This window comes from Alligator mississippiensis, chromosome 5 (assembly GCF_030867095.1).
Source record: "Alligator mississippiensis isolate rAllMis1 chromosome 5, rAllMis1, whole genome shotgun sequence".
Classification (NCBI taxonomy): domain Eukaryota; kingdom Metazoa; phylum Chordata; order Crocodylia; family Alligatoridae; genus Alligator; species Alligator mississippiensis.
The window spans coordinates 209,200,157-209,226,659 of NC_081828.1; the positions used below are offsets into that span (position 1 = coordinate 209,200,157).

Below are 26,503 nucleotides of genomic sequence, written 5' to 3' on the forward strand. Positions count from 1 at the left end.
GTGTTGGCTCCTCAACTAACATCTTTTCCCCTTAAAATATTAGTGAATTTTCTGTATACTGTAGTTCCTGTCTTGTGAGTTTTACACTGAAGCCACAAAAATACAGTTCGGCTTCAAAGCAGGTATGTATTTGTTAGAAGAACTAAAGCTAGTGGACAGATATAGATATCAAAGTTGGGAGAGGGTGCCAGGTAACAGTGGACTTGAGTGAGGTCTGTAGTATTGCCATGGTGTAAAGAAAGCTGCAGGGAAAAGCATGGTTAACACACCCTTCTTGGGAGAATCTTTTTCATATCAGGTTCTGTTTAGTAGGAATCTCTGATGTAACAGTGTATACAGTACAGCCTCACAAAAAAAATTAAACTGTTTCGCCTTTGCTTTCCCATCCAGTGTCTGAATTATTGCGCTCACAGCTCTAGGTTTTGAATAACAACAGGGTAAATCTTGTTAAATTTACTGTTGTGCTCTTGCTTGATAAAGCTGTAACAGAAGCACTGAAGTTACTGATATGCAGTCAAAGTCCATGTCACCTTGGCTTGCATTCAGTTCATATAGGAAAGTTGTTGTATCCATCATGGGGGATAGAAACAGTTTAAAAATGCAGAAATTTGATTTAGGTCCTTGTTAAAGATCTTCCTGCTCATCCCTGGTGAGTGGATTTTTCAGTCAGCCTTGTTTTAAAGTGTGTGTGTGTGTGCTTGGAATAGATGTAGTATAGCAGCATCAATAGTTTTTCAGGTGTATGCATTCTTCATCTTTTAAGAAACAGATGCAACTCTAGCACTCACTTGGAGTGGATATTTTGTTGATTTCCTCAGACTGCTTTTGTTGGCTTTCTCACCAATCCTCCCTGAAAGCCTGGTGATATCAAAATGATTAAGAGTTCTTTTGTTTCCTGTTCTTTTTGATAATTTATGGGTATATTATCTTGTAGTAGGGGGTGACTGGGAAAGATGGTTGGAGACATTTGATGATTGGTTCATAAGGAAACATTTAAGGCTTTTGTGTAGTTTTGGTCAAGATGAGCATATTAAATTGTAATAGCGATATTGGACTAACTGGAAGGAAATTAACACTTTTAATATCGATGTGAAAAAATAGCTACTGCAAGTGTGTAGCAGCTCTCCTTATCTTGTCGAGCCAGCCAAGCTTTAGATTAATATAATCTTCAAAAAGGATGAGAGAAATCTGGCCCTCTTTGGAGATCTTGCACTGGCTTCTAAATAACGAGTCCAGAATACCTCATCTTCACTATAAGAAACAAAGGCTTAGCCCAACAGTTTAAACTTCACATGATAATGCTGGGTGACTGAGGATGCTGAATCTAAGCCAAACAAGAGAATATGCTATTCTTTTGCAAGCAGTTGGTTTAGCAACCTGGTTTAGGAATTTACATAGTTGGTAGAAATATCTACTATGTGTTTTTTCAGTAAGCCTGCTTTCAGGTCTGTCACTGCCTTCTCTGTGGTTTTGTCAGTTGTTAAATTTTTTTTAATTGGCTATAAGTGTAAAGGATGGTAGATTGATATGCCTCTGAGTAGACATTTGCTTCTTACAGAACTACACATTAGAAATTGAAAAGTTGTTTCCTTTTTCCACTGGCAATGTGGTACCTAATTTTTTCTCTATCGGAAGCAATCCTGTTTGCTCAGGTAGGGGCTGTTCCTTTCATATAGGATGATTGTATTGAATCAAAACTTGCTTTGGGTTTTTACTGCACACATGAAAATATTATAGTAATTATCCTATCAAATGGACAAGTGAATGAAGTAATATTGATAGTTATTTTATTTTGTGATAGCTTCTTCCCTGAGTGGGAACAAAGACTCTATCTACAGTCTTGCAATGAATCAGATGGGAACAGTAATTGTATCAGGGTCCACTGAAAAGGTAGGCAGAATTGGGTACACTCCCCCCCTTCCCCTCCTAGTCTTAATTAACTTATTGTTGTTTTTCTTTGCACACTATATTTTAACCTAGTTCTGAATGTGTTTTGTGATTCCAAGAAAGTACAAATGCCTGCTTTAAATATGTTTACTAGAAAGTGTCATGTGTTTGTGCAAATTTAACAAAATTTTGGAATTAAAGCCAGAAGAGACTGTTAAGATCATCTGGCTTAATCCTCTTGTATATTGCAAGCTATTAAGTTTGATCAAATCTCATATATGAAACTTTTGGGTAGCACACATTTTAAGTTTGAAATATTTGCCCTGCTGTTAAATAGGGATGACACCAAGGTCCCTGCAGTGCTGTGAAACTGAGTGAAAGATGTCCAGCTGATATCATGAAGTGAATTCTACCCCATTCTTTGGAGGGAGGCAAAACTCCCCAATTTCCCTGCCAGTATGACCTTTCCAACTCCAAAATGTGGTGCTTTATTGACCCTGAGCATGTGAACAGGGCATCTGAGAGGGATCTCACAACCACCTAAGAGCACCAGCTCACCTTCCTGAGTATTCCATCCTTAGCCTGAGCTAATCTTTCATGCTTCAGAGGAACAGGAGGGGGGAAAAAAAAGTAGTTGCCAAGGTTAACGTTTAGGTTGGTGAAATTCCTTCCTGACCCCTGTGACTTGCCTGAAACGTAAAATGTAACTCAATCTTTTGTCTTGATCAAGTGCTTTACATGCTTATTTTTAATTTGTGGAAGAAATGCTTTGGTGATTCTTCAAGAGTTGCACTATGTGTAAGCAAGATATCTGAAAAGAATGAAATCAGTGTAGTTATTTTATGTCTGTTATAGGTTTTAAGGGTTTGGGATCCAAGGACTTGTGCAAAGCTAATGAAACTTAAAGGGCACACAGACAATGTAAAAGCATTGTTGTTGAACAGAGATGGCACACAGGTATGTATATTTGAAATATAAGTACCCTTAATGAAGACTTCTCAGCTCCTTTAACAGTTATTCTTAATCTTTCAATATTTTTTTTTCTCTCCACATCTTACAGACCTTATAGATTGTAGAATTTAAAAGTAATTTACTTTAAAATCTGTTCTAGCCTAAAAATTTTAAACTATAAATACATAAAGTATATTTATCCCATTACTTTTAATACACATCTGTGACATAGCTAAGAAATTGCAATAAGTATATTGTTAAAAGAAATTTGTATTTGTAACTCTGTAGCTGAGGACTTATTCTAAAAATAAGAGGACAAATATAGCTTAAATTGGCTACTTGAGGGGGTTGGAAAGACAGGCACAAAACAAATTAATACTGGGTTATCTCATTCTCTCTCCTTGACATAACGCGCGTCACAGAAAAAACAAAATATTACTAGAATTGGACCCTGTAATTATTTATTTAATACTGTCTTAAAGGAAAGATACTTAAGTATTTCAAAGCATTAAAAACAAAACGGAAGTTCTTTTCTTGATGCATACCGATGGAGTTTGTTTAAAAACAATGCTTCTTGCTCAGTGTCTTTCAGGCAGTTCTGATGGAACTATTCGTCTATGGTCCCTTGGGCAGCAGAGGTGTATAGCCACATATCGAGTCCATGATGAAGGTGTTTGGGCCCTGCAAGTTAATGAAGCCTTCACTCATGTTTATTCAGGAGGAAGAGACAGGAAGATTTATTGTACAGATCTACGAAATCCTGATATCCGTGTGCTCATCTGTGAAGAAAAAGCCCCAGTTCTTAAGGTATCTAGTTTTACTTAAATGTTTGCTACAAGCTTGATCTTTTTGTAGATGCTTATGGCTAATTGGCATGATCTGATATTAAATTCCATCTGCTTATAATAGTCAAAGGAGTTCCAGCCTTTGTTATATTTCAGGTGTTTTGCAGCCAGTGTGTTTATATAATACAAGTATTTGTAAGCATACTTTTAATATAATATAATATAACTTCCTTCTCCTCAGATTCATGTGCAGAAGGCCTTTGGCTGGAGAAAAATGAACAATGCATGTCTTTTATCTAAACTATTAAAATAATACCTTGGAGTAAATAGAATGTGTATGTAGCTTCTACCGTCAATTAACTTAAAGTATTTAATTATCCCTAATTTTATATGTTTAAGAATCAAACCAGTGTTTCTAAGGCCATAGGGGGAAAAATAATGTTTACCACTTTTATTCTTGAGTTTTCTAATTTTTAAAGTCTCTTCTAACCCCCTCTTCCCACCCCCCCTGCCTTTTTTTTTTTTTTTTTTTAAGGGAATAAGATTAACAAGGTGGAAAGTTTTTGTCATAGTTTTAATATTCCTAATGTTTAACTGGTACACAGAAAGCAGTTGCAGACTATCTTCCAGTTTACAGCTAACATAGCCCAAATACATGAACAGCCTGGTCTTTCTGAGCTATGTATGTTACTGGCTTAGCATGTTTAAAATGTATCCTAAGCACTTGTTTTTTAAATACAGCTCCTGGGAAATATCAACTCAAAATAAAATATAAAATTATAGTAACCACTCTATAGTTGGAATGGAAATACTCTCTGAAGTTTTAAATACAGTGATTCTTTGCGGTAGCAGCGAGATGGGTTTTTTTCAGAAGTTAGATTAATCTATGTTTTTAGTAGTACTGAGCTGTTTATTTAAATCTTTTAAAGATGGTTTTGCTGTCAAATATTAAGTACTATAATATTTAAAACATTTTAAAATGAGAGCCCAACAGCTGATATACTTTTTAAGAATTCAGTATTTGCAGGTGCTACACTTTAAATACTGACATCTGACATTTTGGAGATGTGATATACTTGTTGCTACTCTGGGATTTATGATAAGATTAAAAATTGCAGTTGAGCGCTTACTGGATTAGAACTTGTAACTTAACTATCTACTGTATTGAATCTTGCAAGTCTTTAATAAGCAGTTTTTGTTTCTGGAGATACTAGAAAGCAAAACATTTTTGAAGAGATCATAGTTAAACTTAGTATGTGAAAATGTTTTCTGGTCTAATTATTTAGATGGAACTTGATAGATCAGCTGATCCTCCACCAGCCCTTTGGGTTGCAACAACCAAATCTTCTGTGAATAAGTGGGTAAGTAATTTAGCAAACACCTGTTGTCAATTATAAGACTAAAATTGAGTTACATATTGGTTTATCTCTGGTGCCTCAGCTTTGGGGACTGTTGTGCTGTTTCTGGTAGAGGCATAGTGAACTATAACGTCTCTTTCCTATTTATGAGACAATGGGTGTGTCCACATGTGCTTTTACATGTGCCTAAACTTAATGCATATTAGCCTAATGCTTATAAAATCTATTTTAAGCACACCTCTACATGAGCAAATGCTAAGGCACGTCAGTGCAAGTGTGTGGACCGACTTGGGACTCAAGTTAGTCCCAACTCAATGGATGCACACCGCAATAATGCCCATAAGCGTATCTACACGTTCACTAATGCGACTTAGCTATTCGTGCATAAATTTAATATCTCAAGTATTCAGTTTAGGCTCTAATAACCTAAAATTGCCATTTTAAAGGGGCACAGCTTGTAATTGTGTTGGTCTAAGGACATAGGCAGACAAGGTTCTATGGATAAATCTGATACATTTTCTTAGACCAACTAAAATAAAATATATCGGATTTACCCAAAGAACCTTGTCTGCCACTTTTAAGGTGCATTAAGGGTGCACAAGTGTAGATATGCTCCCTCAAATTAATGGGCTAATGCACATTAAATGGGCGTGTGTAGACACACCCTATATAATAAAAAAAAAAAAGTATAATGTAGTGTTAAAGTTCAGTAATAAATATTAAGCACTGAATATGGACTTTCCTTGCTAACTACTTGCCCTTCTCTAAGAAAGTCTTTTTAGTCTACTGCAGGAAAACCACAAAATTCCTTACTTCTTTTTGAACTAACAACTGCTTTCCACTAAAAGTTATACACAGAGCTGTCATCTCTGAAAATTATGGTAATATCATGCTTCTGTCTCTCTCTTAGACTTTGAAGGGAATTCATAACTTTAGAGCCTCTGGAGATTATGATAATGATTGTACAAATCCTATAACTCCCCTGTGTACACAGCCTGACCAAGTTATAAAAGGTAAATCAGTGATTTTTTTTATTTTTTTTTTTCAGAAATCTTAAAAAAAAATATTAGCAAAAATTCCAGGTGAGCAGGGTAGGACCATGTACAGACATTTACTTTTTCTCTGTAGTGCTGTAGTTTCTCCTGGGAAAGCGGCAAGGGCACAGATGTTCAGGATTTTTCTCCCCAAGCAAAAATGGCTGCTTTAGGAGAAAAGAATCCCCTCCTTCAGAATCCCCACATTGTGCTGCAGGGAGGCATAGACTGACCCTAAGCAATCTGGGTCAGCCAATCAGGGCTGCCATGTACACTGCTGCCATCAGTCCGTGGGCAGACTGAGGGAGTCTGCAGAGTATGCTGAGATGTGTGCACAGGGCCTCGTAGCTACACAGTGTTGGAACTGCAAGGTCTCTGCTCTTCAAGGGCTCGGCATTCGAATATCTATTCAGGCATCTCTGGGTAAGCTTTTCTACCATAAAAACAAACCTGGGAGAATTCTCCCAGGTCATTTGTGTGTGTGTGTGTGTGTGTGTGTGTGTGTGTGTGTGTGTGTGTGTGTGTGTGTGTGTGGAGGAACACAGTGTCCAATCTAAAGCCCATTGTTTTCTAAGGGAACCTTTCCATCATTTTAATGGGGCTTTGGATCATGGCCCTATTTATCTGAAAATAAAAGGCATTTGCGAAATAAAAAAAGCGCAGCATGACCTATGAACCACTAATGGAAAGAATAAAAACATAAAATACTATTTAAAGCATATTCCATAATAAATTTACTCTGGAGAGGAAGCAAGAGTCATCATGGGGAGATTTAGTGGACTTCTCTTTGAGATGCCATTTTTTTTTCTCCTGAGTTGCTTGTCCTGAGTTAGGTTATCAGTGCTGGTGAATTAAAACCTATGATGATAATAAAGGACAGTCCAGTGGTTAGTGTGCTAGCCTGGGACACATGAGAGACTGGGGTACAATTCTTTATTCCTTGATGCTAGACATGCTTTATTTATATTCTCCCTAAAATTGTAATATTATAAAAGCCATAGTCTGTCCGTCTGTCCATAATGCTTTATTCATACTCTGATTGGCTGATGGAAACAACCAGTCAGATTGCGAATACAGCATTCAGACAGGAGGTGGCAGAGTGCTGCCATGATGAAGGTGGCATGGGGACTGGGGGAGGGGTGAGGCCAGCTCTCCCCACTTCCTCTGCTCCCTGGAGGCGGCCAAAACAGAGTGGATGGAATGGAGGGGGGTGATATCAGAGGAGCCCCCCCTTTGCTTCTTGGAGGTGTGATGGCACAGCATGGGAGGCGGGGGGAGAGTGGGGTCAGGACACTGCAGCGGGGAGCGAGGCCAGCAGCACTAGTCTTGCCCCCCCCCTTGCTCCCTGCAGGCAATAAATATGGAAGCGGGGGGGCTGAGGCCAGCACTGCTGGCCTTGCCCCCTCTCTCTCTCTCTCTCTCTCCCACACTGCTCCCTCCCAACATGGGGAGGAGCAGCGGGCCCAGGCCGACACAACGGTGGTGGGGTGCGGACAGGAACAGACCTGATGTGGGGGGAGGAGCTGGCCCACTGCAGTGGCAGGGGGTGAGGAGCAGGAGACCCGGGCCGATTTTTTTTTTTTTTTTTTTTTTTTTTTTTGTGTGTGTATGTGTTTTGGTTTGGTTTGTTTGTTTGTTTGTTTTTGTTTTGTTTTATGGGAGGAGGTTGGGAAGAGCAGGCCTGGCCTTGAAACAGCAGCAGGGGAGGGGGGGCACATTGGGCCTGGCCTAGCCTGACGCCAAAACCAGAGGGTGGGGGGGAGGCACGCTGGGCTCAGCCTAACCCGGAAACGGCAGTGGGGATGTCGGGGGAGGGAGGTGGGCCCAGCCCCGCAACAGCGGTGGGGAGGGTGGGGGGGCCAGGCTTGGCCCCATAGCAGAGTGGGGGAAAGGGAGAACTCCCCCTCCCCCCCCATGGAGGATGTGGGAACAGCAGCCTGAGATGGGGAGGACTGGGGTTGGAGCCACCATGGCGGGGGCGGGGGGGCACAGTGGCCCCAACCCTTGTCCCCAAACTGCCAGGGGCAACAGGATCAGGGCTGAAGCGATTGGTGAGGGGAAGGGCGGAGGAGCAGGGTCTGGCCTGAATGGGGGTGAGATGGGGCCGGATGAGGGGAATGGGGGCTCAGGGCTGGACACTGGGCTCTGTCCCTGCTGGCCCCCCGCGTGGGGGTGGAGGAGCGGCCCTGGACCCGAAGCGGTGGGGGCGAGGGTGGGGGGAGCAAGCCTGGCCCCAGGCGTCTGTCCCCACCCCCACCTGCAAGCTATGGAGTGGACAGGCCAGCACTGCTGGCCCTGGCCCCCGAACCCTGCAGGCAAGGGAGTAGATGGAGAGGAGGGGTGGCTCGGTCCCGAAGATTGGAGGTGGGGGGAGTGGGGCCGGATGCAAGCCACTGTCACCCCCCCCCCCCCCCCCCCCCAACTGTCCTTGATAGGCAGTTGGTTAGTATGTAATATTTGTCACAGTCAGAGACAGGCTACTGGGGTGGGTAGAACACGGTCTCACCTAGTAGGCTACTACTTTATTAAAATAGTACTAATAGAACTTATATGAATAGAAAGATGATGACAACATGAGAGCTGTGACCTCACTTAAGAAATAGAGCTGTGTGATTAGTCATTTTGGATATTGAATTTGTTAAATAACATCTGAACTAGATGTTCTACACTAGAACTTAAATAGTGTAGAAATTCATCTAAAACTCATTGAAGTCAGTAAACTTCCCATAGACTTAAGCGTCAGGCCATACTTCAGTATTTATACTTCTTTCTGTCTTGGAAAATCAGTCTTCGATATCATTGGAAACATATTGTTCATACTTATAGATATGCGTATATTCAATGTATGCTGAAAGTTTCAGGCCATGATGACTCTAGAGGAGTTTAATTAAAAAGATTTTTTTATTCTGTTCTATTTTTTTTATTCTATTTTTTATCTGAGACTGAACAAAATCCATAATGTATATATTTTAATTTTGCAGTAAATTTGTTTGGCTCACGTTCTGGATATTTTGGTACTTTGACTTCAGCTGAAGGGTGTGGGACAGTCTGACTGAATTTGTGTATCTTCTTGTGTAATATTCTTTTATCCATAGTTGTGGGTTAAAAGCCATACAGTGTCCAGGTATCCTAAAATGGTAGAACTAAGTAATAGCCATAGTCTTGTAGTAATGTCACGTGTTTGCGTGTGGCGTTGGGTGTTCTGTTAATTAAATTTTAAATGGCAGTACTGACCTTTTATCTTGTTTATATTTGCTAGGAGGTGCTAGTATTATTCAGTGCAACATTCTTAATGACAAGAGACATATATTAACCAAAGATACAAATAATAATGTGGCATACTGGGATGTTTTGAAGGTATGTGCAAATTATATATTAGATGAAAATCTTTGATTTTTAGTATGGTATAGAAGTAAGTATACGAGAGAGAATTCACTTTTTTTATTCTATAAATGAAAATTTAAAGGTTTTAAGAGCAAATGTAACAATCTTGCGACTGAGAAATTTCTGTATTTTTTTTTTTTTTTCAATGTTCTGTTATTCAGGCATGTAAAGTTGAAGACCTTGGGAAAGTTGATTTTGAAGAAGAAATTAAAAAAAGATTTAAAATGGTGTATGTGCCAAACTGGTTCTCAGTAGACTTAAAAACTGGGGTAAGACTTGGGTTTCTTAATAGGGGCCTTTTGTCATCTTCTGTGACAGTGGATGCAAGTTGTATACACTTTATACACTGATTTATCTGATAAAATTAAACATTTTGATCAGTATATTAGTAAATTTGGGATTTTGAGACTTTGGATAAGAGCTATAGGATTCCTTTTAAAAAGGTATTGTCAGTTTAATGTTGTGTAGCAATTTCCAGTGTAATATACATTGCCAAATCATGTCTGAAGATACCCACTCATAATCAAACTTTGCTGGGCTTATGTAGCTGTAGTTTACAGTGGTTTTGTTTTGATGCACAAAAGTCTGTAGCCTTCTTAATACAGAATATTGCAATATGTTTAGTTGGTGTGTGTTTCTCAACAGATGTTGACAATTACTTTAGATGAGAGTGACTGCTTTGCAGCTTGGGTGTCAGCAAAAGATGCTGGATTTACCAGTCCAGATGGATCTGACCCAAAATGTGAGTTTAATATTAGTATTTTTCTAAAACAAAATCCCAGTACATATATTATCTATATTTGTATAAGTGATTGCTTGGATTTTTCCAGTTTTCTTGGAACTAAATTCTCTATGTAAATTGCTAATGAAAATACTCTTGGAGATTTTAGAACAAGTTTTGCATTTGGTTTGTCTGTTTCATTTGGACATAGTCCTTCAAGGACAGTGAAAAAATACTGTTGCAAAACAGACTATTAAACAAAAAACCTAAGCCAGGCTTTAAACCTGCAGCATAAGGTAGCTGAAAACAATTCAAACTTTGAAATAGCAAAGTAGTGTGTTTTGTCTGCAAAACTAAAAAGTAAGAAAAACATTCACAAAGGGACTTGGGGATGGTGACACTAAGTATTCCTTTGCCTAAAACCTAGGTGCTAAGCCCTAATAGTGTATTTCACAAACTGAAGAATGGGTACCTTGGATTGGGATTCACACTACTCGGCTCATTAGGTGGAAAGATGCTGGGCAGGCCAACAGGAAATGCTGAAGAAAATCTTGCCTTACTCCCCAACTCAACAATCTGATGCATCCCTTAGATAGACTTAATGTCTCACTAGAGTTCACAATCTAAAACCTCTGCCTATAGTTGGGTACTGAAGTCATCCTTTTGTATACAGACTGGATCACTTCCTCTCCACCTCCCCTTTTAAGATACAGCTGGAGGAAGAGAAACTGGGTGCATCTACATGAGACACTAACTGCACAGTACCGTGCAGGACAACCATACTAATACGCTACTATGCAGTAGTATTAGGCTACTGTGCAGTTAGTGTTACTAAAAAGCCATGCACTGGTGCTACTGCACAGTAGTGCCAGTTATTGCTTATTGATTTAGATGCACCGTAACTACGGCACATTAATGAACATGTAGATGTGCCTGCTGGGTATGATGATGGTGATCTTTTGTATGAGAACTCTTCCCTAAGAAAGATCAAGGTTCAATTTCCTTCTTAGTCTGAGAGTGTTCCCATTCAGCAGTGCATACTTCTCAGGAGAGTACCTGTTTACCAGGCTAGAACCTTGACTGTTGAAGCTGAGTCACTGTGCAGAAAAGAATTCAATATTCGTTGGGTCAGAAAGAGAGTAACCAAGAGGGAACCCAACTCAGTAGTGCAGTGTTAAGGGCACTTCCTAGGCAGTCTCAGAAACAGGGACCATAATCCAGGACTCCCCTGTCTGAGGAAGTGTAAGAAACCTAAGTGGCTTATCCAGGTGGCTTCTGTTTGCCCTCCTGGACTTAAGAAACTAAATTGCGTGGAGTATCTGACTCTGTGGAACTCCATACGAGTGGACTTCTGTGTCCACAGGAAGTGCTTGCACACTCAGTATTTCTTGAATTAACTCCAGCATTGCCTAAGAAATAAGAGCAGTTATAATCTACCTAATTAAATTATTAACACGCCGCAAATGAAAATATAGAAAGTTGCAGTGTCTCCTTTGTCCTTAGCCTGTCCATATGAAACTGTCAGTGACTTTACGTATTTTTTTATCTTCTGTTTTTTGCATAACAATATCTTATAGTGAACCTTGGAGGACTTTTACTACAAGCACTTCTAGAATATTGGCCTAGAACACATATCAATCCAATGGATGAAGAGGAAAATGAAATAAATCATGGTTAGTACTTTCCTGCACACAACTGGAATCTTTTCTTCCTCCGCTCCGCCCACCTCCCACTCAACATTCATAGCTGGTTTGGTATACGTACGGTATCTGCAGCAATGTCTACATCTACAATAGCTTTTAACATAACTTTGCATTGAAATATCATTTAGCACTTCTTTAGCAAATAATTCTGTTCAAAATCTTTTGAACTACTATACAGGGAAAGTGATTTAAGTTGATATTCAATATATACAAATCCTATTCCTTGGAGGGGGGAAAAATGCTAGTAAAAATTAAAGCTATCCATTTAATGGATGCACATCCTGTGAGTTCTAGGTGGTATTAGGGAACATCAGAATGCAGTTCAACAAGGAGAAATGCAAAGTGCTGCACCTAGGGAGGAAAAATGTCCAGCACACCTACAGCCTAGGGAATGACCTGCTGGGTGGCACAGAGGTGGAAAGGGATCTTGGAGTCCTAGTGGACTCCAAGATGAACATGAGCCGGCAGTGTGACGAAGCCATCAGAAAAGCCAATGGCACTTTATCGTGCATCAGCAGATGCACGACGAATAGGTCCAAGGAGGTGATACTTCCCCTCTATCGGGCGCTGGTCAGACCGCAGTTGGAGTACTGCTTGCAATTCTGGGCGCTGCAATTCAAGAGGGATGCGGATAACCTGGAGAGGGACCAGAGAAGGGCCACTCGTATGGTTAAGGGCCTGCAGACCAAGCCCTACGAGGAGAGATTAGAGAAACTGGACCTTTTCAGCCTCCGCAAGAGAAGGTTGAGAGGCAACCTTGTGGCTGCCTATAAGTTCATCACGGGGGCACAGAAGGGAATTGGTGAGTATTTATTCACCAAGGCACCCCCAGGGGTTATAAGAAATAATGGCCACAAGCTAGCAGAGAGCAAATTTAGATTGGACATTAGGAAGAACTTCTTCACAGTTCGAGTGGCCAAGGTCTGGAACGGGCTCCCAAGGGAGGTGGTGCTCTCCCCTACCCTGGGGGTCTTCAAGAGGAGGTTAGATGAGCATCTAGCTGGGGTCATCTAGACCCAGCACTCTTTCCTGCCTATGCAGGGGGTCGGACTTGATGATCCATTGAGGTCCCTTCTGACCCTAACATCTATGAATCAGTAATTCATAGATGTTAGGGTTGGAAGGGACCTCAATGGATCATCAAGTCCGACCCCCTGCATAGGCAGGGAAGTGTGCTGGGATCAGATGACCACAGCCAGATGCCCATCTAACCTCCTTTTGAAGACCCTCAGGGTAGGGGAGAGCACCACCTCCCTTGGGAGCCCAGTCCAGATTTTGGCCACTCGAACTGTGAAGAAGTTCTTCCTAATGTCCAGTCTAAATCTGCTCTCTGCTAGCTTATGACCATTATTTCTTGTAACCCCCAGGGGCGCCTTGGTGAATAGAGCCTCACCAATTCCCTTCTGCGCCCTTCCAGGTTGTGCTTTTCCCAGCACCTAGCAGCAGCTTTTGCTTGGCCGCTGAAGCCGAGCAGTGGCATGAAGTTGGGCAGCAGCTCCAGCCCCTCCTTGGAGTAGAAGGGTAGCCCAGAGGCCACGCTGGTGGCAGTGGGGACCCCAGCTGAGCTGCCCCTACTGAAGCTGCAACCTGCTGCCAACCTGGAGCAGCTGCTAATCCAAGGCTTCAGCCCTATGCCCATGCCAGCTCCCCACCTGCCCGCAGCCCCATCCCACATAAAGAGTTTTGGTGAGCTGTTACAAGGTGGGGTGGGGGGAGATGCTGCTATGGCCTGTGGCAGCTCCACAAAACTTCCTGTGTGGCCTGTGGGCCCAAATAATTGCTCACCCCTGTGTTAGAAGCATATTGCATAAAGATGGATAGGCAAGATGGACTGACTTGATAGGAAGTTTAAACTCATGTAATTTGAACTTGGTGAGTAATTGGGAGAGGTACACAAAGTGACCTATTCAAGTCCACGTCAAGCCAGAATTGGTCAAGAGCTGCTGGTGGCTAAGTGGTCTTTGTAAAAAGAGTTGGTTTAAGTTCAGCTTCTCTAGCATCTGCCTTACAAAACTCTTAGCATGCTAAAGTTTTAGCATTTTTATCAGGAAGAACAAAGAACATGTTTGTTCTAATACTTCCTCACTTAGTGTGATTTCAAAACAGGGTTATGGCACTTGGGCAGGCTGTTTTGGGGAAGCTTGCTTTATTTCCTTTATTATACCTGTTCTGTGTATTAATGACTTAAGTTTTGGGATAGGAAATGTGAGGAATGGCAACTACCAGACACTCAGAAGTTTAGGTCCCTGACGCTGTACTTCTTGCTCTTGGGCATAGTTCCTTGTCAGGAAGACTGCCTGGGTGAATGACGATTGTAGGGGTTGGACTCTAAATTTTGCTTGAGAAGGGTTAAAAACTTTTTGAAGCAAATACTGAAGAGTATTGGGGAGGAAAAAAAAAATGTCTCAAAGGGGTTGTTGGGTTAGTGCTGTTGTTAGAGGTCATCAAGACCACTGTAGGCAGGCTGGATACCGTTGTTACTATTTTAGTATGAAGTACTTTAATGCTATAATCTCAGGGGGAGAGAACCTAAATGAGAATAAGTACTGTAGTGTTTTCTGAAGTCACCATACTGGAAGTTGTGTGTGACAACACTGATCTGGAAGCTGCAAACAGGAAGGGTGCAAGTCTGGCATCACATTTTACATAACTGAAAAATGGAGGGTTATGTGTTTGTGTCTACGTGATCTTATTCCAGCTTGCTGGAGTCTCTGGAGAACTGCTAGTTCAAAAGATGAGTCCTCCTCACTGCTTTTTTCTTAGTCTTAAGGCTAAGATGAAGCTGTTTTAATGTAGATACATGTAATGTTTGTCTGGGGGTTTTTTCTGTTTGGGTTTTTTTCCAGGACTCCAGTAAGGTGGAATAGGATTTGGCCAAAGGTCTTTCCATACACACCATACCATACAAATGATATAACAGTTCCTGCAAACAGCACTATCTGATAAACTCAGAGGAGTGTGTGAAATGCTTCCTTTTCTGAGTTAAGTCTTTTTAAGATTTTCAGTTACCAATTCAACACTCTGAGCATTGTTTTTTTTTTTTTCATTTTAAATGTTGAAGCAGCATTATAACCTTGCCTTATTTTCAGTAACTTTTTTAGCAGAATTTTGCAGTACCTCCAAAAATCCAGTTTATTGTTCTCATCCTCAGTTGTTTATCTGAATTACTAAAGAAATCTCTAAATCCATTTAAAAATCCTTTGTTCTAATTTGAGTGCTTTAATTTCTTTTTGAGTGCGCAGTAGCCTGCTCTATACCTGTCTGGTCACAACACTTGACTTTGAACTCTGCTCCCCCATTTACTATGCCTTTCGAAAGTTTGGTGAATTTTTGCATTCAACATAATGTTCAAATTCAATGACTGGTTGATTATAGAAGCCACAAAGCAAACCTGGACTCTGTTCCGCTTGGAGGGCATTGCACCTTGACACTTGTGCGTACTTGTTTGTCAGTGAATTTTACCAGGTATTTCAAAATGCCTTGCGCGTGAATCATTTTGAATGTTGTGGTTTCCAGCAAATGAATAAATGATGGTGGCACTCCTATAATCCAGCACTCTGCATTTGACATGTCACTGGGATCCTTTTTCCCCTGTAGTTCACAAACATCAACCTGGTCAATAATGAATAGAATTTTATATTGCAGTGAATTTAAGATAAAACCAAACTCTGTCAGTGCCACTTGCTATTTGAGTAGTAAAATAAGGTGAGAGAGCAAAGAATAGGCTTGGTGTAGCATTATATTTTCATATGAAAAGCCTTGACCTTCAAATAATTGCCATTATGGAATGATATGTTTACTTGGTCATTCCAAAGTGTGGATCGTTCAGTTATTTATCAAACACTTATTTATCTGTATTTCTCAAAAATGGTAGGAAAACTCCTAAGGCAGTGTTCAGCTCATGGCCTCATTTTGTTTATACATCAGACACTGAAATCTGAAAGATGAATAAGAGTTTTTGATTCTTTCTTTTCCTCTTGACACGTTTGCTAAGAACCGGGATTTCTAGCTTTTAAGAAATCATCACTTATCCATTTCTTGTTTTGTGCATATGCCAAGTGTTTTAGCTAAGGTTTTTGTGGATTTTTCTTGAAATTTACCAGCTGCTGTGGGAAGAGACCCAATTTGCTTTATTCTGTACCTGGTTTTAAAACTAGGTATATAATCTTTGTTGTGTGTGTTGTGTTTCTTTAGTGAATGGTGAGCAAGAGAATAGAGTACAGAAGGGAAACGGATACTTTCAGGTGCCACCACATACGCCAGTTATTTTTGGTGAAGCTGGAGGACGCACTTTGTTCAGGTACCAAAGTTTAAGAAGCTGTTGTATGGCTAAACAATCCACTTTGTGGTTTGAGTTGATTTGTAGCAGAGGTCTTAGGAAGACACTGCATTATGTATGGCTCAGAATGCACTTCTTGCCCATTACCCTTCCTGTAAACCAGTCAATAGCAACCTAAAGACTGTTTCATTCTACAGCTGTGTAATTCTTCCCCCTTAAGTTCTTCTAGCATTACTTAATTATGGGCAAATATTACGGCCTATAGGACTGCAATATTGAGCTGCAGGCATTAGCTTCTTTTTTTCCCCCATGCTTGCTGGTCTGTGTAATTGCTTAACACTCTCAGAAGCATATTAGCTGGTCTATCAGAACATTCTTATGCTTGGCAGATGGGAAGCACAGAAGCAGTCCTGTGACCTTCCCTGTGCAACCCCCATCTGAATGGTAATCAGTACCTCTGCATCTTTCCTGTTGTTCTACTTTGATTTCATTAGTACTAGTCGATGCCATCAGTGACATTTAACAGTGGAAAACAGATTCCCAACATTGAGATGCTATAAAACATTCCTGTCCATGTCATATCGGCACTGATAAAAGGAAAATTGATGTGATCTGCAATTGGCTTTTTTTGGCTGATGTGGCCAATTAATGTCACTGATTAAATGCTGTGTGCACGCACACAGCTGTGGCATGAATGCAGCCAGCATGGCAATTTGGAGAGCAGCGTCTGGCTGGTAAGTCTGGTGGGGACGGGGGGCAGATCGAGGCCCCCATGGTGAGAGAGGGAGTGGGGTTGGGGGCGGGGCAGGTGCTACCTAGCTGGGGTGGGGCAGGTGCTGCCCAGCTGGGGCGGGGCAGGGCATGGGGGAAAGATGCAATCGATCATCCAGGGGGCACGGGGAGAGATGGGGGTAGCCCCCTGGACAAGCCGCTCACGGCTCCGTCCAGTGTCCCAGCATGCCTCGGCGTGGCAGCACCTGCCTCAGCCCTCCCTCACCGTGGAGGCCTTGATCTGCTGCTCCCCACACCCTATTTCCCCCAGCAGACTTATCAGCCAGTCGCTGCTCTCCAAGCTTCTGGCTGCATTATCAGCAATCAGATCAGTATCAGCCAATATGGCCTGTTAATAATTGGCCATCAGTATCAACCCAAAAAATCCTTATCAGTGCACCCCTACTGGTAACCAACCTACTGGATTTTAAATGACTGATTTCTCAATACCCTGACCCACAACTATTATAGCACATCTGAAGTCTGGGAGCACTGTGACATTCAGTCCCAGTGTCACTTAAGTACATTTGGTTACTTAATGTGAACTTTGCCACTGCGGCTTTTAACATATTGGACTTGTAAGCAAGGCCTGAACCTTTTGTTCCAGTCTGTTGCTTGCCTGCATGTAAAGCAGCTGGTCTGTTTCCCCAGCCCTGCAGGACACTAATGCCAAGTCTTTTGTTCAAGGCATACTTTTATTCTTAGGCAAAACAAACAGTTCGTCTGTCCATCCTAAGCCTCTGCTGCCTAAGATTCCTTCCTTTCAGTCCCCCTGTTTGACTTTATTGGAGGGGACAGCTTCCTTCTCATCTCTTTTTATAGGAAATGTGACAACTTCTAAAGTGGGTCTGACCAGCAGGCAGGCTGCCCTGTTAGAGTGCTTTGTAACTATGTACTGTACAGTGATTTCCCCTCCCCCACCAATAATTTAATTGCATCATTCATGAAACTCACGTCTTTATGTCTTAGGTTATTATGTCGGGATTCAGGTGGTGAAACTGAATCTATGCTCCTTAATGAAACTGTGCCACAATGGGTAATTGACATCACTGTGGATGTAAGTATCACTGTGTATAGCACTCTTCTTTGATAGGGAATCTAGAAAGGAGTTTAACCAAACTCTCAAATCATGTGTTTAATATTTCCCCATAACTAGGCTAAAAGGGAAGTTTGGGTTATTAACTTGAAATGCTCTCCTCATGCACATTACAGATCTCTAATACCTACTTTCTGGAAAGTACTGGACTTGTGTTAATTCTTTAAACCAGCAGGTATTGAGTATGTGAGCTAAACAGCTTTTTGAAAATGTTTTGGTCTTATATACCATTTGATAAAATTCCAAAAAAATAAGTTACACTCTCAATAATGCCATGTATGTTCTCAGCTTACCTGAGACCCCCTCCAAAATAAACCAACTCTAGTATACATTTATAATGTCCATTCCTCCATCATTCACAAGGAGTGTTGCTTGCTAACAAAAATGAAAATACTAGAATCCAGCTGAAAAAAGATATTCTCAAGCTAGCAATATGCTGAATGCCCATCTTGGTCTGACTGGAGTGAACTAGTCAAGGCATGTCTGGAGATTTGATTCCATTCCTTAATAGGTCACTTTTTCTTTTTTTTTTTTTTTTTTTTTTAAGTGACTGATACCTAGGACTGATCCCTGGTATCCAGGCCCTCATTCTTAAAACTCTGTCCATTTTTAAAGAAACAACATTTGGATTTTTGATATGTAACCTGTCCCCTTTTAAAGTACCGAAAATAGGGAGAGGGGAGACAACTCCTTTGTTGCTGCAACTTTTGGCACCACCATGCCTTTACTGGTATGTGCAGCAATATATATACAAGACTAGGCAAATATGTGTGTACATGACACAAATCTGGCATCCTTCAGATGTGTAAACAGTTTAAAGAAAAGTTGTCAGTTGTGTTAGAGAGACTTCTCTTTATTTGGTTTGATAACCTATTAAATGAGAGCTGCTGCTTTCCTGTTGGAAATAGCACTAATGAGGATCATATCAGTTCGCTAAATATAATACCTTATTCTCATTTCATTTTAGAAAAATATGCCTAAATTCAATAAGATCCCTTTCTACCTCCAACCTCATTCATCTTCAGGGGCAAAGACGTTGAAAAAGTAGGTATATAATTTTACTGTATTTCAGCGGTACTGAAAGTTCAATTGAAGGGCTCATAAAAAAAAAAAAAATAAGTTTGCCAAGAAAAACAACAGAATCTTTATTCATCCAGAAGTCAAAATTGGACATTCTCTCTCTGTCTGTCTGTCTCTCTCTCTCTCTCATGATTTGAGAGAGTGAGAGTGTAAGGTGTTGAGAGAATATCTGCCTACACAGGAGGTGCATCTACACATGTGCCTTACTGAAGTGTTGACTAGCTTCACAGTAAAGTGTCAGTTTACACGTGTGCCGTACTGGGCACTGTGAACTAATTAACTCCACCATAAGATAGTACTCTCCTGGGCAGTACCACCTTCTGGTGGAGTACTCTACTGCACCAAAACACCTGTGTACGTACTGACCGCGTGCGTGCATTGAGCGTGGTCAGCCCAACCAGCCAGGGGCTTGCTCTGTCCCAGCTTAAACTGCCGCTGTCCTGGCTGCACATGTGGATACTGCATCCAGGAGCAGTTTCCTTCGACTTGAACAGCCCCAGCGTTTATTGCCTCAAATTAATTTAATGTGTAGACGCACCCAGGATGATACGAAAATATTTGAAAGTTTAAGGTATTATGCTGTCAATTAATTTACCCAAATGCTGAACTTTGACTTGGGCTGAGACTTTTTGGCAGTGTAACTATTCCATTTTTACTGAGTTGTATAACCCTTTCAATTCCCATGTTCCAGGTAAGACTGGAACATGGGAATTGTCTTACTGGATTTGGCCCACTGCTAATTAGGAACCCTGGTTCTAACAGTGGCCAGTACTAGAGATTTCAAATGAAGGTAGAAGAAGCCAAACAGCTGCCTGCATGGGAATCTGTCCCTCATGTCAGGTCTTATTCAGGGTCTCTAATAGGCTGGTAAAGCCTGATGATTTCACAACCAGAGTGCCACAACATGTTTTTCAAGCATGTTGCAGGATGTGTGGTCTCCCAGAAGTAGCTCAATCTCAGCTCACACCAGGGTCTCATGAAGCCACTCGCAGTGTGGAGAAGCTACCTGAGTCAGCCCAGCCTGGACCAGATGGCACTGGTGGCCCCCAGTGCCCATAGAGGGGTCCAGGGAGGACTAGCCAGTGGAGAATGAGCTGCAGCTGTTCACAGGGAAACAGCGTGGGGACAAGCAGGAGCTGTAGAATGGGTGGAGGGTGAGCACAGAGTCCCTGGCTTCCAGAGGTAGGCTGACACCAGGTGCAGAGCTGGTACTTAGAGTCATCTGCACTGGGGCACCAAAACACTCTTCTTTGCCTCTCCAGCTTAGCGCAAGTGTGTTCTCACTGTTCCCAGCTTCCCAAGTAGCCTCTAGTAGCCAGCCCCTGCATCCAATTTGTAGGAAATCTTGCTTCTTACAGAAAGTGTCTCCCTTCCTGAATTGCTTTTGTGCAAGACTCCTGCTGCCAAAATGAGAGGGAGGGCAGCTTCTCTGCTGATAAGGAAAGGAAGTTTCAATGCCTCCTCACAAGTGTACTGCAGACCTTGGTCTCTGTTTGTAGTCAGACTGTGGTATCCATGTAATTATGGAACTCTGACCCTGAAGTGTCTTTACTTTCTGACTTTTTTGTACCCATAACTTCTCAATAGCAATATTGCCTTAAAAGTAGTATTTCTTCTTTATTTGCCAGTTCTTAATTTTAAAAAAACTTTTAGATTTTTTTGAAGAGATCTAATCTGAAGTAAAGGGACTTCAGGAAAAAGTTTTAATGACCATTCATAAACATGTCACTTTCTTTTTTTTTTAATAATGTTTTGAAATGGGGTGCTCCTAAAATTGAAAAAGTTATGGAGGGGTTCCTTGAGTCTAAAAAAGGTTGCAAATCACTGGTATCATCTCTGAAGTATGAGATTCAGTATTCTACCAAAAGTGTTGCTGCCATTTAAGTTTGAATATTCTTGATACCTAGATACATGTCCAGTCCCTCCTTGAGTCTTGCTAAATATTTGCTTCTGTGACTGCCTCTGGACAGTTTTATTTCATTTGCTTTTTAATGTCCTGCCATCTTAATTTCATTGAATGTCGCTGCTTGTATATCACTTATCATCCAATGTATTTTTATCCTGTCATCTTAGCTGTCTCTTCATTGAACTGAAATGGTTGGAATTGTTTGAGTTCTTTATCTGAGATTTTGATCTGATCATTCCCATTGCTTTTAACTCCTTTAATTTTACCATATCCTTTACCAGATGGTGTAACTGATACTCTACAGAACTACAGATGGTCTCATACCATAGATTGAAATAAGATCTTTATATTAGAATGCTTTTATTTTACGTTGCAAATGAGAATATATGCTTTAGCAAACTTTGTTGTATGCTGTGAAGGTAAGAGTTGAAAAGGCTTAAATCAGTTGTTTTGCATTTTTGATTACTTTGCACAGAGACAGATTATCAGCTAGTGACATGCTACAGGTCAGAAAAGTAATGGAACATGTTTATGAGAAAATCATAAATCTGGATAATGAATCTCAGACAACAAGCTCCTCCAATAATGAAAAAGCTGGAGAACAAGAAAAAGAGGAGGACATTGCTGTGTTAGCGGAAGAGAAAATTGAACTCTTGTGCCAGGACCAGGTAAGTCCACTGAAGGTCCATGTGCATGTGACGGGCATAGATAATGGTTAATAGCAAATCAATTCTGAAGCTCCAGGCAGGGATCTTAAAAGTATCTTGTAGATGATCTGTTTTAAACTGTCTTTGAAACTTAATTTCCTCCTATGATCTCATGGGACTCTACAGGTTTATCTTTTGTGTGTAAAACAGTTGGATAGATCACATGGCTAAGCATCTGTATACTGGGATTTTGGTTGCTGGCCTGTAATTTTTTGCAGGGAGTGGGGGAGAATACTGCAAATGCTTGCTCAGACTAGCTGAACATGAACCAAATTGTAGCCATCTTGATGCCTTGCTACTTCTGAAACTGGTTCCATCTTTTTTTCATTTGTGACTTAGTCCTGATGTTATCCTGGTACGTGATAGACTGGTAAACCAGCTAGTACTGAGTAGTTACCTGTAATGCAAACTTTTTAGAGGTGCCTGAGGCAGAATGACCAAAGGGCATTGTGAATGTGACAGGCCAGGTTTGAGATGCAGGGCTGCGGAGGAACGGCTTGTACACTGCCTGTGTCTGCTCTTCTTATTCTAGCAAATGCTGCCATTTGAGCTTTAAAAATTGCCCTAAGGGTCATCTAAAAAACTGTAATACAACACAAGCTCTGTGCAGAGGGATTGGGCCCACAGACTGGAGCCAGCCTGTGAACTGACCTGACACCACTCATTCAGTCTGCAGGGCCATAATGTTGGGTATTGCTGACCTGTCATTCTTACACGCACATCCATACATCTCTTTTAGGTGTAAAAGTGAAGTGTCCTCTTTATACAGGGAAAAAGTGTGTCCCGGGTATTAAAAGCTATAAAAACTCTCACCTTTTTAGGTTTTGGATCCAAACATGGACCTTCGAACTGTAAAGCATTTCATATGGAAGAGTGGTGGAGATCTGACACTTCATTACCGCCAGAAATCAACGTGAAAGAAGTGATGGACCCAAATGGTTATTCATTTACTTGACCTTACTGTACTGGTTCCAAGAGTAGTACTATAGAAGCCCACTGAACCCCTAAGGTAGATGAGACTTCTAATGACTCGGTATGGACAGAAAGTATACATTTAATTGAAGTGACTAATAGAGCTGTAATATAGAGGAAAAAAATCTATATGATTTTAAACTAAAGTCTGTCCTAATCAAGGCCTAGTGAGTGAGTTGGGAAGTCCCTGAGTGGTTCATGTTATGTAAAGTGTACAGAGAACAGATGATGATCCAGTGCAGACTTTTGCTTCCCCTTTTTTTTTCTTTTGTTTCTTCCAGAACATTATTTTCATCTGCTCATGCTTAATATGAAACACCGTTTTGGCCATATTAGTCACTGTGTTCACAACGTAATTCAAAACTGCATGCACTGTATTTTTTGAGTACATTCCATTCATCTGGTATCTATATTGATTTTTTTCATAGGTTATTCATAAAAAAATTACCATGTAGAAGAATAAGAATAAAATTATTACACACTTGAAAAGAAGCAGCCCATTTAATTGCAAGTGAAGGCTTAACGTGAGACTTGTTTACTATGGCGGATCAAACATGTTGTAGAGAGAGAGACATTCAGAGTAAGAACACTAGATAAATATTGTAGCAGGGTGAGTCCAGTGATGCTGTGCATCATAATACAATAAACTTGTTTTGCAACAACATAAGATTTTTTTTTTTAAAAAGACAATATGTAACTATTTCCTGCACTGTGTCCGAGCTGTTCTGAAGACAAGCTTGTTGGAATTCCCAGTACCTGTGTTCTAAACTTGACATGTTAAAACTGCAGATCATTCTGAAAAATTGAACTTTTGTTACTATCAGACTATAGATACTTCACAGCAAACTTCATATCCATGATATAAAAGTACTTGTATTCTTTTTTTCCAATGTTTTATATGCTGTTTTTGTTATAGCTGTATGCAGATCTTCTTTTCACTGTTGTTTCTAAAAAGTTAAGGCTTTCATGAACTCATAGTGGTCTTGTAAAAAGTTTAACTTATTGGGGAGTGGGGAGAATTTCAACTTGTGGCAAGAAAATTTGGGGCTGTCCCTCCAAAAAACAAAACTTTGTAGCCAGAGAAAATGAATAATCCTCACAAAGAAATTGTGTACAATAACTCTTGTTTGAAACAGAAGCACAAGTGCCTTCAAAGGGCAGTCTATTATTCTTTTTTTTTTCCCCTGGAGATGTGCTCTTGCCCTTCCTGTATTTTTGCTATCAGGAGTTAGGTTAGAGCATTAAGAAAGTCCCAGGTTCATTACATTACTGGGATCCAATTAAAAATAAAAGATTGTTTTCATCAACACATTTTCTTTGAAAAATACTCGAGTCATTACCTTTTGCATGCTTAATCTAACTGGACAGGCTCACTGTTCACATGAGAAGGTGCGTTTCAGAATGAAGCTTAGCATGTCTTTTTTTTCCCTTTTAAAGTCCATATGAATTTTTAAACCCCATTCCCGTGTATACTCAGTTTGACACAACTGTGTTATTACTGCACATTTTTAGTGATATTTGTGAATTAAATGGTTAAACAGAGCTGTGATTTTATTGAGAAGTTGTCCAGAATTGTATTTATTATTAGCAGGGGTCTAAGCTTTGTTCCTATAGACATTGATTCTTTCTGGTTGTCTTGCTGTTCCTTTGTAAACATTGTAACTGCTCCCAGCTTTTGTCTGAAGTCCGCCAAGGTTGTAACTTTTTTTTTTTCTTTCTTTCTTCCAACCATCCCAATAATGCAGTTTCAGGAAAGATTGACAGAAGAGTCTGCAATGCCAAAAGGGTAAATGATCTGTGTTTCACAGTTGTATAGAATAAAGGCTTTAGTTAAAATATTTAAAAGTGGTTGCTCTTTTTGCTTCACTTCTCTAAGCAGGCGGTTGAGTTACTCACATCCCTACATCATTTGAGAAGCATTTCTGAAAGTTGCTTGATAGGTTCCTAGCAGTTCAAATAATTGCTGTGCATTAGGAAAACATGCACACTCATTTATGCGCACTTTTTTTAAGGCAGACTTTAACATGGTTAAATGACTCTGTAGAGGGAAAAATGTTTGATCTTCCTCACAGAAAGACATCTCAGCTTGTGGCTCAGCCTGGTTCTCTGGACCTAGGAGAAGAGCTGTGCTTTTCCAAAGAGGACCCCCACTCTGTCTTCCAGCTATCCCTTTCCCTTGAGCATCTGTACAGTGGTGGGAGGTTTATAGAAGTGAAATGGCTTGGAGTTTTCTGTTGTGTATGTTGTGGAAGCCTATAAGAAGTTCACGTTGTAATATAGACTGGTACAGGATGGGATAGGGGTCTGAAGTGGTATAGCTTTGTAACTGAACAGTTTATACCCCTCACATTTTAATGAAAGTAGTTTGTTGGACAGATAATTCACGCTAATTTGTTTGTTGGCACCCATGTGTTTACAAACCTATGTGGTGGTGGCAGTATTTTTATTTCTTGTCCCAGAAGTTCCCAAACATGGCTTTTGTGATTATACTGATGAGTCGTAGATCTGGCATGTCCTAATATTCAGCTCATGAATTTCACTTAAACATTTAGGGCATTTATACACATACTTTTTTCCTGCAACATGCCAGAGATCCACTGTTTTGGAGCAGACTCGATTAATCGGCATGCGAGCCAAGGTGAACTGCGCTGTGCCACATGTTGTATAAACAGCGAAATGCGTGTCAGCACACAGAAAATGGTGGAAGTGTCCAGGGGCGATGCATAGGCCCCCGCCCCCCCGTGATGTCTGCGGGAGCTCCTCCGCTTGCTGCTGCTGCACTGCCACTGCTCCCCTGCCCACTGGGGGCACACGCTTCACTATTCATGGCAATGTGCTTTTGAACTAAAGTTCCTCTGAGCTGTTTTAGTTCAAAAGCGCATCCCCACCATTTTCTCAGTGCTGACACTCATTTCACCACTTTTATACAACTGCATGTGGCTCAGTGCCAGGTGCCTGCATGTGTAAAAATGCCTTTGAATTCTCCTTTCTGTTTAAATTATTGCTTTGTGTTGAGTGCTTTCCCAGAAGGAATCTGTTACTGGAAGTCAAGTAACTGTTTTTTTGATATGTTGGCCATCTACTCCACTCTTAATACAGGTGCACTCAAACTCCTCATCTTCATGGCCATCTCATCTCTTTTTGGGACACACCAGTGCCACTACCGCTTCCGTGTCAAGGGTGTAAAGGGTGGAGTGAAGCCAGTTGCCTCTTGTTCTGTATTAGCAACCCAGAAGTTAACAGGCTTTGCAATAGCAGGGAAGGAGGTTGGAGCATGGACAGTGCATCTCAAAGAACCACAGTTTACTGTAGGAAATAATTTATTTTCAGTAATTGTCCATATGTATTCCACTCAGTGATTCATGGGCACTAACTTGTGGAGAAGTTTGGTCATCTGGCTACCTGCATGACTTTGAGAGAGTATTCAGCTTGGATGCCTCTGCACAGGAACAACATAGAGTCAGATTGTAAGGAGCTGGTAGGGACCTCCAGAAGATCATCGGGTCCAGCCCCCTTGCACTAGGCAGGAAAGACCTTGCTGGAATCACTTGACCCCAGGTGTAACTGTCCAGTCTCCTTTTGATTTCTAGGGTAGGTGATTGCACCACTTCTGGAGGGAGTTTATTCCACGGTCTGGGCACCCTAACTGTAAAGAAGTTTTTCCTAGTTTTAAGCCTGAATCAGTCATCCAGTAGTTTGTGGCCATTACTCCTGGCTTTCCCCAAGGGTGCCCGAAGAACAGTTGTTCGCCAAGCCCTTGATGTAGTACCCTGACGTAGCAGTAAGCTGGTACCAGGTCCCCGCTCAGTCTTCTCTCTTAGGCTGAAGAGGCCCAAATCCCTCAGCCTTTCTGTGTATGGCACATCTCT

The 26,503-nt window shown here is 41.0% G+C and overlaps 1 protein-coding gene across 1 annotated transcript in view; it reads left to right on the forward strand.

Annotated features, from left to right (window-relative positions):
- Positions 1-24,479, forward strand: part of WDR48 (WD repeat domain 48) — a 35,559-nt gene extending 11,080 nt beyond the window's left edge. Inside the window, exons 6-19 of the mRNA XM_014609070.3 lie at positions 1,802-1,890; positions 2,743-2,844; positions 3,421-3,645; positions 4,910-4,984; positions 5,892-5,994; positions 9,275-9,372; positions 9,561-9,668; positions 10,045-10,141; positions 11,698-11,793; positions 16,018-16,123; positions 17,843-17,930; positions 18,937-19,013; positions 21,431-21,623; positions 22,484-24,479. Coding sequence (XP_014464556.1) covers positions 1,802-1,890; positions 2,743-2,844; positions 3,421-3,645; positions 4,910-4,984; positions 5,892-5,994; positions 9,275-9,372; positions 9,561-9,668; positions 10,045-10,141; positions 11,698-11,793; positions 16,018-16,123; positions 17,843-17,930; positions 18,937-19,013; positions 21,431-21,623; positions 22,484-22,579 — 1,553 coding nt within the window. The 3' untranslated portion in view covers positions 22,580-24,479. The remainder of the gene's footprint in view (positions 1-1,801; positions 1,891-2,742; positions 2,845-3,420; positions 3,646-4,909; positions 4,985-5,891; positions 5,995-9,274; positions 9,373-9,560; positions 9,669-10,044; positions 10,142-11,697; positions 11,794-16,017; positions 16,124-17,842; positions 17,931-18,936; positions 19,014-21,430; positions 21,624-22,483) is intronic.
- Positions 24,480-26,503: the final 2,024 nt, after the last annotated feature.